The 16,635-nt window shown below is 50.1% G+C and overlaps 1 protein-coding gene across 1 annotated transcript; it reads left to right on the top strand.

Annotated features, from left to right (window-relative positions):
• Positions 1-631: 631 nt before the first annotated feature.
• On the top strand, positions 632-3,264 carry LOC102370207 (C-C motif chemokine 5-like). The gene is made up of 3 exons (XM_006037403.3): positions 632-752; positions 1,398-1,512; positions 2,359-3,264. Exons 1-3 carry the CDS (start codon positions 680-682, stop codon positions 2,444-2,446), a joined length of 276 nt encoding a protein of 91 aa, XP_006037465.1. The 5' UTR covers positions 632-679; the 3' UTR covers positions 2,447-3,264.
• Positions 3,265-16,635: the final 13,371 nt, after the last annotated feature.

Here is a 16,635-nt window from a genome sequence, read left to right as displayed (position 1 = left end):
TCCCCCAGGCTACACTCCAGAGCCATGCCTCCTATGAGTCTTCCCATAAATGGAGCTGTGTACTGGGGTCAACGAGAGGATATCGCCACCTGTGACGGTGTAGAGAGCCATCCAGAAAGGGCAAATAAAGGGACAGGTTACTTTCCATGCTGTATCTCACCAACCCCTTCATAACAGTGCAATACCTCCCCTCCTGTAACCCTTTCTGGCCTGCTGTCATGTAGGGTCTGTATCATCACAGATTCTCACTTGCTTAATTTTTGCAGCTCTAATAACCCAGAGGCATCTATTTTAAGGCAATTTTGATGAAGCACTTTCTGTAACTGATATGGTGATTGTTTTACATCCTGTCTCAGTCAGCTCAGTCTACTTTCCTGCCACCCCCAACTCCCTTGCCCTGCTGGTGTACTGAAACTGACCTTGAGGACTCTTGTCTTCACAAGGACTATTTCAGTATTTCCTGAGATCTGCAGCTTCACTTTTCTACAGCGCTGACACAACTGCCCCATGACGTAAGCTCCAAGTTATTTTGGAAACCCCACAGTTTCCCATGAAATCATCCTACCATCATTACCCAGGACCCTTTAAAGAGGGGGCTGTCTAGGTGGGTCAGCATCAGATCAAGCAGGGTTTGGTTTCTGGTCCTGCTTTTGTCTTGCTCCTGCAGCTCACCATCAACATGAAGGTCTCTGTGGCTGCTCTTGCTCTTTTCCTTATTTCTGCCTTCTCCTCCCAGGCATCTAGTGCTCCAGGTGAGTCCAGCTTCTTTCTCTTTTTTTCTCCTGTTCTCTCCTTCTGAAAGCTGCTAACTCAGAAACAGGTTCCTAAAAAGTAACCTTTGGAGAATTAAAGGCATCTGACCTGTGGTCTGCCCTGCCTCTTTGAAAGAGGCTGAGAACACCTGCAAGGGTTTTGTTCTCTGAATTCCTTTTTCTTGCTGGGTTTTTTTGGTTTTGTTTTGGTTTTGAGTTTTTTTGCTTTAGGCATATCAGGATTTCCCCTCCTTTTGCTAGAGGAGTTTAAGAGGCTTCCAGAGGTGCCAGTTGGGTGCTCTTTCACTTTAAATAAAGGGGCCCAGGGTACGAATTTTTTAATAAAGGCATCCTTTGTCTCTAGGGTTTCTCACTTGCCTTCCCCTTCCCTTCCCTTCATACTTGCTTGCATCTCAATGACTGAACTCTAGCAATGCCCCTTGTGTTATGGCATCTTACACCTACTAGTATCACAATCATGTGTGTTGAGTGGAAAAGATTCTTGATAGGCATGGGGAGAAGAGGCTCCCAGAAAGTTGTGCTCTGTAGTTTGGGGCAGAGGATGGCAGGGCAAGCTGTGTTACTTTCCAGGCTGGGCCCCCAGTAGAGAGGGAGATTCATGCATGTCCTTGTGGTCTTTTGCAGTTGGACTTGACATGATGACTATGTGCTGCTCTGGCTATGCCACCCGGCCAATCCCCCGGAGCCATGTGAAGGAGTATTTCTACACCAGCAGTATGTGTACTCAGTCTGCTGTCATGTAAGTACCACCTCCTCCCCTGGGCACAGTGGAAGGCCAAGGCCCAGGGCACAGCCAGGCATCCGTTTCTGCCCCTGATTCTCCTAAGCAGGGGTTTGGCTCCATGGGTAGATCATATTGCTGTAACTGGAAGGGGTATTCAAACCACTAGAGCTATCCTGGTATAACTCCTCCTCCCAGCCACTGAAAGTCCTTTTCTTCCAGTATGAGAGCAATTTTGAGTATATTGCTTGATCAAGTGTTTAAAGGTTGCTCTGATGCGTTGTAATTACAGTGCGTCAGGGTAGACTCAGTTAATTAAGTCTGCTGGAGTGTAGTAATAATGTGCTTCAGCCAGCCTCTGCGGCTTGTGTGTCAGCAACCCCGCACTTCCAAATGGAAGTGGAGGGGTGCTTTAACTAAAGCTCATTCACACACATTTTGAAGTGTGGGGATGCTGATACATGAGATGCTCTGGATGCTTTAATTAGAGTGGCTCTCAGAGCCACTTTAATTAAAGTGCCCTTTCCCCTCCCAGAGCACATGTAAAAATGCCTGGAGGTACTAGATTTTGTGCACATTAACTAAAGTGCATTAATGCACATGTAGATGTGCACACTGTGTCCCATTCCCATAATATCTAGGACCAAATAGGCCAGGCCAAGAAACCTCTGAACATTGAGCTGTCTATCCGAATAATCCTTTGAGCTTCTCTTATCTCTCTGTGGTTTGAGGCCTCAGTTCTTCTGGTGCTTTGGGTATGGGATTCATGGATGGGGAGTCTGGCCTAGGGATGTTCTCACTTCACAGTGAGAACTTCACAGTTCTCACTTCACAGGCCTTACCCCCGATCCTCTCTCTTCACAGATTTGTCACCAGGAAGAATCGCCACATCTGTGCCAACCCTGAGGATGAATGGGTCCGCAAATATGTGAACTTCTTAGAAATCCAGTGAGAAGGCCAAGAGTGGATGGAGGCTTCAAGGGCAAGGTGCCCCTTTAAGGCACTTTAAGCTGGTTCTACACATACTGTTTTAGAACTGTCTCTGTTGTAAATGATGCAGTTTTCTGATTTAACCAGGACCCTGCCCACTTGTGGTGGGTAAAGATCCTGTGTACCTTAGCGGTAGTTGCTTTAAGTATAGTCAGCAGGCATGAATTGTGCCTAGGGCTGAAGCACTGAACTAAAGCTCAGGAAAGCTGGGTTCTGTTCCTAGCTCTGCCACTGGCTGACCTTGGGCAAGTCAATTCCCTTCCCTGCACCTCAGGTTCCCTGTCTCTAAAGTGGGAATAATGGTGCATATATTCTGTTTTGAGATCTAGTCATGACAATCCCTGTTGCAAAGTCAGGCACCAGTGGTATTATTATTATTGTGGTAAAATTAACTACAAATCCACTTGATTCAATTTTATCTCCCCAACTTCCCCCTGTGGTTTTAATTGCTTCCAGACCTCCCCTTCCTCTTCTTGCCCTAATGGGATGTGCCAGCTGCTGTATGGCTATGAAAATGGTGATGTGCCTTATCCAGAGGTGGCTGCATTCCAGGGTGGGAGGAGGTGACCTCTGGCTTGTGCCTGTTGGCTGTAGGTATCTACCTGCCAATTTTCTCAAGCACTTTGTGTACTTTGTGGTGAATGAAGCTGTGCCTGAATAAGCTGTCAACCTGTGAAGTGTATTTTATGCTGTGCTATTTATCATAGGCTTGCTGTGGATCAGCAGGCCTTGGTAACAATTTGGATAAAATGGTCTGTTGCTGGTTTCAAGGAATAAAGATCGTTGCCTGTCTGTTTTGTACCTGTCTCTGTCCCTACCTGAGCTTTGATAGAGTCTGGGCTTTTCGCAGCTACTCATGCCCATTCTCTCAGTTGCAGATATGAAGGTCAGAAAAGCAGAACTACCCAGCCTCCTGATTGCACAGGGGCTGCTAACTGAGGCCAGTGGGGAGACTTGGGAAAACTGGAAACATATTTGGAAGGAAGGGGGCAGACTGTCTTGACTGGGAGTCACTAACATGGGCTGGAGAGCCAAGCACACAGCAGTGGACTGAATCCTTGTGGGGTAGGAGGAGTGATCTGGTGTGGGAAGGGCAAGATGAAGTGGGGATCCCTAGTAGGCTGCACTGGCACTGCCTGGCCTGTCGGATATGGCGGGGAGGGGGGGGAGCTTGCACCAACCTGCCATCCACCAACCCACACCACCACTCTGCATTCAGTTGTGCACACACACACCCCCCGACTCCACGTCCAGCCAATGCAGGTACACTTATTAAAAAAGGTAGGTGGTGATGGTTGAGGTAGGTGATGGTCACAGCAGACATGGTCGCCACCTTTGTGGGGGGCACAAAAGAAGCCTTTACTATAGAGGTAGCTGATTGTGCTCCTGCAATTGGCACAGCATTGCCCAGGGCACCTCCTCAAAGGCATAGCAGCAGAGCTCTGCAGCTGCAGCAGCTGCACAGTGCCCACAGTGTTTGAGTGACTGGTAAAAGGGGATAGCTTTCTAGGTTTTCAGGGAAGCACTGAGCTGAACTTTGCATATGATGAAATAAATCAATGTGTGTACATGTGTGTATATACAGGTGCATGTGTAAAGATGTGGAAACTCCTCCTAGTGGCTATCCCTCACCAGATTGCCATGCCTGGGACAATGACTAAAGCTCAGGGGATATAGTGAATTGTGAGTTTGGTGTGGATACCCCAAGTGTCTGTTCTTGCTGGTGACCTATATTGGAAAGATATTTATTGATCAATATGGGATAAAATAATTCCTTTCATACCTGGTTAAGTGGAAAGTCACTCTTCATTGCCAGCAGCTTTCCTCCTCTCTTTTACTAAAGGAGTGACCCCAACACATGAGCTCATGCCACCTCTCTGCCCCACTAAATATGGGAATGACACCTGCAGGTTCTTAGCAATTTATCATTTATGCTGCCCTGGAAATATGAGGGCTGTGCAAGCTTCTCCCATTTCCCTTCATAGCACAACTGTGTCACACGCACTTCCCAGTAACATGCAGTTGTTCCCTGCTGGCTGTGTCTTGAAGCAGGGAAAGATTAATATTTTGTTGTACATGATTTAGTCTATGGTTTTCAGCTTGTATCCTGTACGTGATTTGTGAGCAGAGGGTGGCCACTTTAAAACCAAATTAATTAATTGTTCTGAAAGTTCTGGCTAGTAGTGGGCAAGAATCACAGGCAGGGATTGTTCAGCAAGCATCTACCTGTGCCAGAGGATGGCCTGGTACTTTGGATGGTCTCCTGGGACTGAGGTTGGATTCCCTGTTCTGCCACAGGCTCCTTGCATGACCTTTTTCAAGTCACTTTGTCTCCTGTGGTCTCAGTTCCCCAGCTGTTAAATGGAGATGACCCACCTGAGCACAGAATTGTGAGAAACGGATGGAGAAGATGATGGGGAGTGCAGAGGTGCCAATCAGAGAATGGCCAGAGGCAAAGCGAGCTGCTTTGATGATTTGAGAAGATTTACCACTGTTTTCACAGGGCACTTGTACACATGATGGAGTTTTAGTCCTTATGGTTGCTCCCTATTCTATGCCCCCTAAATTGAAATGGTGGGGTACTTGTCCATGTTATTCTTTTCCTGTTTCCATGTTACTTTTGCTATGTCTACGTGACATTAAGCTATCTAAATTGCATCTGCAGATCTATGTTGTCAGCTGATTTTATTGTTTTAGAGTTTTTGTGGTAATTTAAAACACATCCAATGTGTTTTATTTTTAGCTCCTGAATTTCTTCCAGGAGAGGTTTGTTTATCACCCAAACACATGATTTTCCCTGCTTTGCAACAGTTTCACCACCAGATGCGGCTTGCGTTCACTTGTAAATCCATGGAAACCCATCGAATTTCTCTTGCAATGATTCAACTGGACACTAGGTGCTAATCTTGCAAATGTTTACTGGTTATTTTACTGGTTATTTCAGTAAAATAATGAATGAATGAAAAATGAATGAAAAAATAAAATTGAAAAATGAAATAAAATGAAAAATAAAATTTCCACACAAAAAAAATTCTGCCTTTTTGCACACACTTCACTCCTGGCTGTCTTTTTCCCATCTGTTGCTCCCCCTCCCCTACTCCCACTGCCGCTAATTAGAGCAGGTCAGCCTCAGCCTCTGCCATTCCAGCCGGCACTGCAACTTTTTATTCTGCTCCTGACAAGAATTGCGGGGTTTCCCACCCCCATTTCCTGCCCTCCTGCTTCACTTACATGGCTGGCAGTGCTGCTACCCCCCCCCGCTGCCACTTACCAGAGTTGGCCAGCCTCTTCCTCTGCCACTCTAGATGTCCCCCCAACTTTTTATCCTGCTCCTGCCAACAATTGCAGGTACCCCCAGCTCCATCTTCCCCCTGACCACTTCACCAAGACGGCTGGCAGTGCCACTTACCACCCTCCACCGCTGCCACTTATTAGAGCTGTCCAGCCTCCTCCTCTGCCATTCCACATGGCCTCCCAACTTTTCATCCTGCTCCCACCAACCCCAATCATCTCCCAGATCTCTTCACTTTTTTTTTGCTTCCAGAAAAGACACCAAAGCTGGTATTATATAGATCAAAAAATTTTAATAACATAATTTAACTTTAAATTTTAAAAAGAGACTACTTTAATTTAATAACATACCTTAACTTTAAAAAAGAAGGAAAAAAAGAAAGAAAGACTTTGACTTCTAGAAATGTTTATTCCGGGGCGGGTGACAAATGGGGGGGCAGTAAAGACCCAAAGGACAAAGCCTGGGTTCATGGCCTGCAAGGCCTGCCCGCACATTCTAGACAAAAACAAAACAAAACACAAGGGACAAAGAAATATATTCATATATACAGTTCTACAGAGGGGACACCCAGGGGACCCTCAGGACATCAGTGGTCAGCCTGCACGGACAAAGCCCGAGGTCTCGGCTCGATGGACCCACCCCTGCACCCTGAGCAGGTGATGGCGTCACAGCACAAGAAGCAGGCGCACCCCCTCAACTTGGCACAGCGCCCCCTCGATGGCCCAGCATTCCTCAAAGGTGGGCGCCATCTGCCAGAGGACCGCAAGCTCAAATTCAAGTGAGAGGCAGGCCCACACCAGCAAGCGGAAAAGCTGCAGAGTGTCATCCATGTCAGTCCCAGTGAGCCAGTTTTGGTGGCTTTTCAGGGTGGCCATCTTGGCCTGGCCCACCAGGAAGTTGTCCAAGCTGAGTGCGCCGCACTCAGCTGCCCAGTATGGGAAAGAGCAGATGTATGTGTCCTCTGAAAAGTCCTGGCCCAGCGCCCAGAGTGCCCTGCAGGTGGCAAAGAGCGGCTGCAGCTGGAGGCACTTGAGGAAGGCATGAAAAACATTCTCGTCCATAGCCTTCGGGCAGAAGAGGCAGGCCGCTGAGGCCACCAGGTTCAGGTGGCACATGAAGGTGCCAGTGGCCAGGATGCCGTGCACTTATCTCCACTGGAGGTCACTGGTCTTCTTGGCAGTGGGTGCCTTGTACAGCGTGAGCCACGTTGGGGTCCCCGACAATGCCAGGTGAGGCCATCACATGGTGCCGGGACGGCCGGCCAGCACCTGGGCATGCTGGGTGCACACCACCCATGCATAGAATCCCTTCTGGGGCAATGTGCCAAAGGCGCAGCCTCCATTGCTTTTGGGGGGCATGGGGAGCCTCAGTCATTGACCACCACTGGGATGACTGGCAGTGGTGGGAAGTTGTCGCCCATGACATCCATGGTGGGGAGGGCCTGGTGGGCCTGGAGGTAGCCTTCCAGGGTAGCCACCGCCTCCATCGGGAGGGCAGCTCTAATGGCCTGCAGAAGCTGGCCCACAGTGTGGATGAAGTGCAGGGCCAGCTGGGCAGCCAGGACCTTGGCTGACAGCCAGACCAACTGGGCGGGGTCCAGGAAGTGCCCCAGATGGGTGGTGTATACCTCGATGAGGGTGGCCATGAGGCTGGCGGAGGCCAGACTTGGTATGACATGCTGCAGGGCCAGGTTGTAGACCAGGGGCTTCTGAAGCAGCTGCAGGAACCACAGGTGCCTGGCCTGGGGACAAAGATGGATGGCAGCCCACCAGGCCCACACCATGCTGCAGTAGAATGGGGCTTCCCTCATTCAGGAAGGTGAGGTCCAGCATAAACAGCTCCCAGTCAAAGTCGAGGCCCCCCACTTGGTGCAGGAAGCAGCACACCAGCTGCTACCACAGGAGGTGGTCCTTGGCATACAGGAGCTGCTGGAGGGCTTGCAGGTGATAGGCAGCCACCCTACTGGCCAGATTGACCAGGCCCTGGCCCCCCTTGGTGGTGGGCAGGTAAAGGGAGGCTTGCAGAAGCCAGTGTGTCCATCCCAAAAGAAGTCTACTAGGAGCCGCTGCAGCCTTTTGAGCAGCTCTGGCAGGGGTCCAGCACAGTGCAGCAGTGCCACAGGGTTGCCACCACCAGGTTGTTGGTGATAAGAACCTGGGGAGGAAGAACCAGTGGCACACCTACAGGTTAGGAAACTCCCTTCTCACCAGTGTTGAGACAGAAAAGGATCTTGGAGTCATCATTGACGCCACAATGAACATGGGCTGACAAAGTGGGGATGCAGTCAGGAAGGCCAACCATACCTTGTCGTGCATCCACAGATGCATCTCAAGCAGGTCCAAGGAGGTGATCCTCCCCCTCTACATGACACTGGTCAGGCCACAGCTGGAGTACTGCGTCCAGTTCTGGGCACCGCACTTCAGGAGGGATGTGGCCAATATGGAGAGGGTCCAAAGGAGGGCCACCCGCATGATCAGGGGGCAGCAGGGCAGGCCCTATGAGGAGAGGCTGAGGGACCTGAACCTGTTCAGCCTCCAAAAGAGAAGGCTGAGGGGGGATCTAGTGGCAGGCTACCAACTAGTCAAGGGGGACCAGCAGGCATTGGGAGAGTCCCTGTTCCCCCGAGCACTCCCAGGAGTTACAAGAAACAACGGACACAAGCTAGCGGAGGGTAGTTTCAGGCTAGACATTAGGAGGTGCTATTTCACTGTCAGGGCGGCTAGGACCTTTCAAAAGAAGTGGTGCTTGCTACTACCCTGGGGGTCTTTAAAAAAAGGCTGGATGAACATCTGGCTGGGGTTGTTTGACCCCAGTACTCTTTCCTGCCACGGCAGGGGGTCGGACTAGATGATCTCCTCAGGTCCCTTCCAACCCTACCAACTATGAAACTATGAAACCTGGCTGTGGTAGGAAAGGGCGGGCAAGCACCAGCACCAGTGCTGCAGGCAGGCCTCCACTCCCTCCATCAGGTCCTCCCAGGTGCAGGCCACAAAGGCCAGCAGCCCCAGGAACACTCCCAGGGCTTTGAGGTCTTCCTGGCACCAGGTAAGGCCCCCCGGCAAGTCCGGGCCTGGTGTGCCGGCCCACGTTCTGAGCAGGAGGGTGTCACTCTTGCCCCAGTTGATGCAGGCCGACGAGGCAAGCTTGTAGCTGCACTGGCAGTCCACCAGGGACTGTACATCTTCCTGGCTGTCCAGGAACACTGTCATGTCATCTGCATAGGCTGTCAGCTGGATTGGGGGGCTAGTGGTTGGGCCTGGTGTTGGTGGCAGGGCTAAGCTGGTCAGGTGACATCACAGAACGTGCAGCAGTGGTTCGATGGCGTACAGCATGCCCAACAGGGGGCAGCCCTGATGGATGCCCCGATGCACCAGGAATGGGGAGCACAGCACGCCGTTCACCTTGAGCAGGCTGGAGGTGTCGTGGTAGGAGGCATTGTGATACAGGATCCGAAGCACCGTGATGAAAGGGGTCTGAAGCCAAAAGCCTCGAGGGTGCTGAGCAGGTACTGGTGGTCAACCCAATCAAAGGCCTTCTCTTGGTCCAGGGATACCAGGCCAATGTCCAGGCCAAAATGCTCTGCAGCTGTGAGCAGGTCATGCACCAGGAACAGGTTGCCCTGGATGGACCTGCCCAGCACACAGTAGCTCTGCTCGGGCCCAATGATAAGGTCCATGATGGTGCAGAGCCAGTTCGCCAGTGCCTTCACCAGAAGGGAGGCCAGCCACCAGTTCTTAAGGCAGCCAAGGTCTCCCATCTTGGGCAGTAAGGTAAGCACCACCTGGTGGCAGCTGGTCAACAGTGTCCCATTGGCAAGGCTCTCATGGAAGACACGGAGGAGGCTGGGCCAAGGAGGGGCCAGAAGGCTTTGTAAAAACTCCATGGGCAGTCCATCAAGGCCCGGGGCCCTGCCCAAGCAAGCCCCCCCACAGCAGCCTCGAGCTCTGCCAGAGAGCCAGGGACTCGGCCTGTGAAGCACAGAGGTGCGGCAAGTCCGCATGCAGCCACTGAGTGGGCCAAAGGCAGGTGCGGTTCTGACCCTGTCTGGTCTAGCAGTGTGTCAATGGTACAGTTGAAATCCCCATCCACGAGGAGCAGGTAATCGCTCTCACTGGAGTCATGCAGGAGGTTGCCCAGAGTCTCTAAGAAGGTTACCCTCTCCCTCCCCTCAGTGGGCACATAGACGTTTATGAGGATCAGGCTCTGGTGTGCCAGGGTGATATGGATGGTCAGCTGCCAGTTGGGGACAACTTCTCGTGCCACCACCGAGTCATACTGCAGCTGTGGCAAGAGGAGGGTCACCACCCCTGCACTGAGGTTGGTACTATGGCTTAGAAACAGGTGGCCTCTCCAGGCAGCGTGCCAGCTGGCTTGATTGTACACATTGCTGTGCATCTTCTGGAGGAAGGCAGTCACCAGCTGTTTCTGCTGCAAACCCTCCAGGATGGCCATCTGCTTCACCGGGTCCCTGCAGCCATTGGTATTCAGTGAGGCAACTGTGGTAGCAGCCATGAGCAGGAGAATAGAGAGGAAGGATAGGTGGGAGAGCAGGCGATAGAGTACAGCAAAATCACAGAGACAGGGGAAGGTCTATCCTTACCCTGTTCTATTCTGTGGACCTACCCCGGCCCCACACCTCCCTCACCCGGTTCACCAGCTTCTCAAGGTGGAAGGCATGTTGGTGTGTGCCTGGATCCCAGCGCATGAGCCTTGCCTCATCACTGGCAGCATGGGCAAACTGTGCGGGGTCCGGGCACCACTGCTGGATACTCTCTGCCATGTTTCTTGGTCTACTCTAAGAGGTCGAGGAGGCTTCCATAGCTGGGAGCCACCCAGGGGGATTCTCCAGCAGAAGCTGGATGTTCCTGACTGAGAACTGGTGGGACCTCATCCTGGGAGGGGACCTACCAGTGAGGCTGGTGAATGTGCCCTTGATGGCCAGGCTCCCTAGCAGGCCCCCCTCAGCATCTGGGTCAAGGACCGTCTCTGGGAGATCGATCCCCATCCGCTTCAGGGGGCAAATGTTGTCCCGCTCCCAGGGCTGCTTGTGGTGCTCTGAGGGCAGGCACTCCATCTCCTCGTCATTGGCCCCGGTGGGCAGGGGAGCAGTTGGGGGGTGGCAGGTCCTTCTGTCATCTCCTGTGCCTGACGCCTGAGAGGCAGGCACTCTAGCTCTGTCCCGCCGCTCACAAGTCCCATGGGCTGGGATGGGGGTGAGGGGTTCCCAGATTCCTCCAGCACCCCCTGTGCTGCTGTGACATCCTCAGCCATGGCCTGAGGCGGCACGGTCACCGGGGGGGCAGGCAGGGTGGGGTCAGGCTCCCTGGCTGCATTCTTCCCAGCATGGCAGAGTCGGGCACCAAAGGGGCTGGAGCTCCTTGGGAAGCTCCCTTCTGCCTCTTGTTCTTGGCTTTCTTAGGAGTAGGGGTAGGTGGCACCTCTCCCGAAGGGGGTGGGCCGGGCTGCTTGGAACTCGCCACCTCTAGGCCCACCACCTCAACCGAGGCAGGGGTGGAGGGAGGCGGAGAGGGGGTCTTGTTGTTCCACCCAATGGGGCCCCAGCACCCAGGATGCTAGCCACCGTGGGTGGAACTGGGATGGCGGGACTGGAAGGATGTCCCAGCCCCTCCACCAGATGACGCCCCCACACTGGGGGGGGGAAGAGCCCCATCAGGTGGGTGGAGGGAGGCTGAGAGGAGACCATGGTCGCCGCACCTGGTGGGGCATCAGCACCTGAGGCACCAGCCACCCCAGAGGGGACCAGGGCAGGAGGAGCCTGGGAGGATGTCCCGGGCCCCTCCCCTGGGTGGCATGCTCATGCCAGAGGTATTGATCCCCCCAGATGGAGCAGAAGTGGAAGGGGGCTGGGAGGAGCCCCCAGTCACACCATTTGATGAGTCTCCTACACCAGAGGTGGATGTGCCATCACCCTGCGTGGGTGCAGGATCCGGTGTCCCGGCTGACTGCCCCAGCAGACACTGGGGAGCCAGGTGGAAGCTGCTGCTGCAGTGGCAGCATGCAGTCCTGCCCTGGGAGAAGTAGACCGTATACTGCCTCTCATCCACCACAAAGATCATGGAGAGAGGCAGGGTCTGGGGCCCACCCCGAGCAATATGAACACCTGCCTGTGGAAGGAGAGGACATGCCTGAGCCTTGGGTCCCTGCTCCCCATGGTCAGCCTGTGCCTGGGGCTAGTGAGGATGCCATAGTGCTTGAGCACTTTGGTGAGGTCCCAGTCTGGCAGGTGTGGGGGGGGCATTGGGGGCCACCACCCGCACTGCCAGGGTCTCCAGGGGCATGGCCAAGAAGTGGATGCCTGAGACCGCCAGCCCCACCGTACACACCTCCCTCACCAAGCCGAGGGAGCTCAGGTAGATGACAGGCACTGAGTTCACCTGGGAGGCGTTCCGCCAGAACACCGGCGTAGGCCTCCACCCTGACATGGAGAGTGGCATGCACCCGCAGGCCATGGCTGAGGGGCAGGTCTGCAGAGACATCCCTGTGCCAGGTGCCCTGGCTGCTGGCAGTCATGCTGAGCAGGAGAGGATTAACTCTCCCACAGGGGCTGATGCAAGGGGAGGTGGGGGGGAAGCCCTGGACTGAAATTGGGGACTGGGAGGAGGCTAAAACAGCCCCAAAATCATCCCAGGGTGGCAGAACAGCCCTGCAGGGGCTGAAGGCAAGTCCTAAGCAGGAGGAGGTGGCAGAGACCAGGGTAAGGGGCTCTGGAGGAGGAGCACAGGCAGGAGTGGGGGAGAGGCAGAGACAAGTGAGCAGGCCAGAGCCCAGGGGAAAAAGCTCAGAAAATGGGGAAAAGGGCCAGAGAGGGATTCCCCAAGCACAGGCTGGGGAGAGGCAAGGTTTAGGGGGGAGAAACAGGGTGGGGCAGGGAGCAGGGAGGAACGCGCAGAAGGGACCTGAGCTTGAGAAGCTCAGAAGTGCTTCATCTGGCTGTCACTATCTTGAAAGAAAGAAAGAGGAAAGAAACAACTCATAGCATTCTCTTCCACCAGTAAAGAGCAGTTCCTCCTTCGTATGACTTGTTTTCACGCCTGTCAAAAAAAAAATTGAAATGTTTACAATGCGTCATGAGTATATTTATTCTCCATTTGATAAATGTGAGAATTGAAGTACTTGGACTTTCTGCTCACATGACATAACTGTATTTTAACAAGTTTTTCCATTACATACATACCTAATTAATGAATTTGTATCCCCATTGATACCAGCCTCTTGTTGCAGGATTCTCCTGGGTGTTTCTTCTCCTAAAATGCCACCTGACTGTACGGTAACACTGAAAGGGCAGGAGGGTATAATTACTCTGATGTGGCCTCTAGTGCATTTTACTAGTTATAGCACATTAAAACATTACATGGTGAATCAGGTCCATGTTACTTAATTAGTTGTTAAAAAATAAGCCAGGAAAATTAAACCAGGAACATTTTTAGTGACTAAATGCTGATTACATGGACAAGTGCCCATGAGATTTTAATTGAAATGGTGGGTTTTATTTTTCCATCACTGTATATATGTTATTGTCCTGGTGGCTGCAGGCACCTGCTGAAGGCAGAAGTGGTGAGGGGACTGATCTTTTTTTTCCCCTGCAGAGCCTGTCCACCTCTCCCATGGAAAAGGGGTCATTAATCTGTACCATTAAATTGTCAGCTCACCCCATGGCCGTGGGAGAGGTGGGCAGGCTCCGCAGAAAAAAAGGACTGGGCTCCTTACCACTTTTGCCTTCAGCAGGTGCCTGGGGGCAACAGGATGCCTAGGGCCACTTAGGAATGGGCTGGCTTGTCCCTGGGGCAGTGCAGGGAGGCAGCAGGAAGGTGGCTAGGTGTGCTGGAAGCCAAAGAAGGTGGTGGGGATGGTGCATGGACAATGGGACTGCCCAGGCAAGCTGCTAGCTTCCCCAAGCCTGCCCAGGCTTCCAGCACCCTGTGCACCATCACCACTGCTGTCTCCAGCTGCCACCAGCCACCCTCCTGCCACCTCCCTGCACTGCCTCTGGGTCATGTCAGTCAGTTTCTGGGCAGCCACAGGCATCCTGCTGGTCACAGGAGCCTGCTGAAGGCAGAAGTATCAAAGGTCCCTATCCTTTATTTCTATGTAGCCTGCCTGCCTGCCTCTCTCGTGGTGGGGGGGTGAGTTGACAATATTCCAAGTTGCAACATTGAAAACAAAACTACATCAGGATATAGTTTAGTTTGCAATGATTTAAGCTCATTTAAACCCCCCAAAACTCATGTACATGTAATGTGTGATGCCATTAAGCCACACAAAGGGAAATTTTCGTCACATGTACATTGTCACATGTATAAGTGCCCTAAGGGGTCAGCTGAATCCAACTGGTTCCCTGTAAATCCAGTTTGCCTGCCTGATGCACTTTGGCTCAATATTTAGGGATAGCCTCAAACAGCTGACCTCAGTTGCAGGGTACTTCCTTAATCAGGAAGCAGCTTCCCACCTCCAAGGCATCTCCTACCCTACAGCACTTGCTTAACCTCTGGCTCCTGATCCTTGAAATGTATCCTGATACATTTCTGCAGTTGTTGAGCTCTGCTTGGCATCCTAGTTCCCATCTTCATGTCCTGACCCTTGAATTGGGATCCCAGTGGCTGAACCCATTCTGGTTCCTGTCTCTGTTTGGCAATCCCTGGATTGTGTCTGGCCTTATGACTGAAGTCAGGGGTGGATCTAGGATTTGTAAAAGGGGGTTGCAGATTATGTCATCTGTACTTATCACACAACACATTTTTCATAGAATTATAGAAAATCAGGTTTGGAAGGGACCTCAGGAGATCCTCTACTCCAACCTCTAAGCAAGACCATCCCCAACTAAATCATTCCAGCCAGGGCTTTGTTGAGTTGAGCCTCAAAAACCTCCAAGGATGGAGATTCTACCAGCTCTCTAGGTAACCCATTCCAGTGCTTCACCACCCTCCAAGTGAAAAAGTTTTTCCTACTATTCACCCTAAACCTCTCTTGCTGCAAGTTGAGCAAAGGATTATTTTGCTAAAGGTAGTGTCAAGATGTATCTATTAGGTTGAAATCATGATACAGTATTTTCTTCTATTTACTTGGGGATATACCTAACTGTCAAGCTTTATTCAGAGTAGACAAAACCATAACTCTGAATGATAATAAAATTAATGTTCTATTTTGTAATACTGAAGAAAGTACTTAAGTCCACTTAAGTCACTGGGATATAAACAAATGTTTACATGTTTATTATAATAATAATTATTATTATTATTATTATTTTCAAAATCGATATGGATATAGGCACCTAAATATTTGCTGAACCAGGGTTGTAGGTGGTAACATTAATATCTTTATTTTCCCCCTTTGAGAAGAAACATAGTTCATATGCTTAATTTTTGTTGAACCAGACTTCTAATAAGATGCATAAAAATAATAGATTTGTTTGATGTAACATATAACTGACATTAGACAAGCAAAAGTTTTAAAAAAGAAGCCATTACAACTACTATTTCACAGATATGGTATTATTTATTATTCACTTTTTTTGCAGTGTATTTTGATTGTTTGACTGGTCTATACCACCTGGCTTTTCCATTTCTGAAATGTATTTACTTTGGCAATTAGTATGGCCTTTTCTTTTTTTAAATTATTCTGAGTTCTAAATGAATTAACCTGTTTTACAAAGGGAGTATCAAGAGCTATTTGTAACTTCAGGAACAAAATGTGATCTGAATTAGGTGTCAAAGTACCACCTTCCAGTTACAGATTTATTTGCTAAATTACTGTGTTCATATGGCTTTAGATATGAAGTTGACACCTGGGGGCAACTGTTTCATTTACACTTGTTACTTTTCTGCAGTCATTTGGGTGTTATTGACATTCATATTGACTGCATACTTTTTAGTCCAGGCTTCCAAACAATGGGCCATTACTCATCAAAAGACAAAGGAAGTTTGTAGGTTATTGCAATACCTATGTAAAGTCATTTAGAAAATCAAAATCAGCCTTATCAGTACCAAGATATCAACATTTATTAATTTTGTTAATCATGGCCACCATTTTTTAAGATGGCAGCCAAATGCCAAAATTAGAAAAGTGACCCCCTGGGCTAAATTTCTTCCTTAGCACCTCAATTATGAATTTCAAAAATAAAAAGGTCATTCCCAAAAAAATGCATGGACTTTATATATATGAGTGAACTATTTTTATTTTTAAATTTATTTTAATCCTTCAGTCTTTAATACTTGTGTAAGAAGGTAACTTGTAAATTTGTCCTTTGTAGACAAGAACAAGTTCTGAATAACTGAGAGTCTGTTCCTCCAATGAAATGGTCCCTAGTCAGCTTATTTCATCAAGACATGGCAGTTGAGACCACTGGCAGGGACGAGTCAGGGGAGGAATGGGGTGACCAACTGGAAGAGGCTCGAGAGGTCTAGTACACCTCACTTACACTTTGGATGGAGTGAAGTGTACAAGAGTAAGACTTTATTTTGAGCTATTGCGCAATCACCTCTATATATGCTATTAAAAAAACCCATAATTCAAGACAAAAATATTTTTGAAATAAAATTAAAATCTTTTATAGTAGATGTTTGATTTTTAGTATTTTTAATCTATAATATGTTAAAATTATTTCTTCCAAAAGATTTTATGCATGTGGTAGGGCTGAGAGAAGCTTTCGTAGCTGATTCAATTTGGAAGAAATTAGGCCCGATTTGGGGACAGAATCTCCAAATCTGAATTGAATCGGGAGACCAATTAAAAGCTCTGAATTGATTCAAAGCCTCTGAACTGATTCAGAAAAGCTTCAGAAAAGATTCAACTGATTTGGAGATTCGGCCATAGTCTAAACAGGCAGCTAACAGCTGCCTCCA

This window comes from Alligator sinensis, unplaced genomic scaffold (genome assembly GCF_000455745.1).
Source record: "Alligator sinensis unplaced genomic scaffold, ASM45574v1 scaffold1100_1, whole genome shotgun sequence".
NCBI lineage: Eukaryota > Metazoa > Chordata > Crocodylia > Alligatoridae > Alligator > Alligator sinensis.
This window is presented reverse-complemented; position numbering and strand designations above follow the sequence as displayed.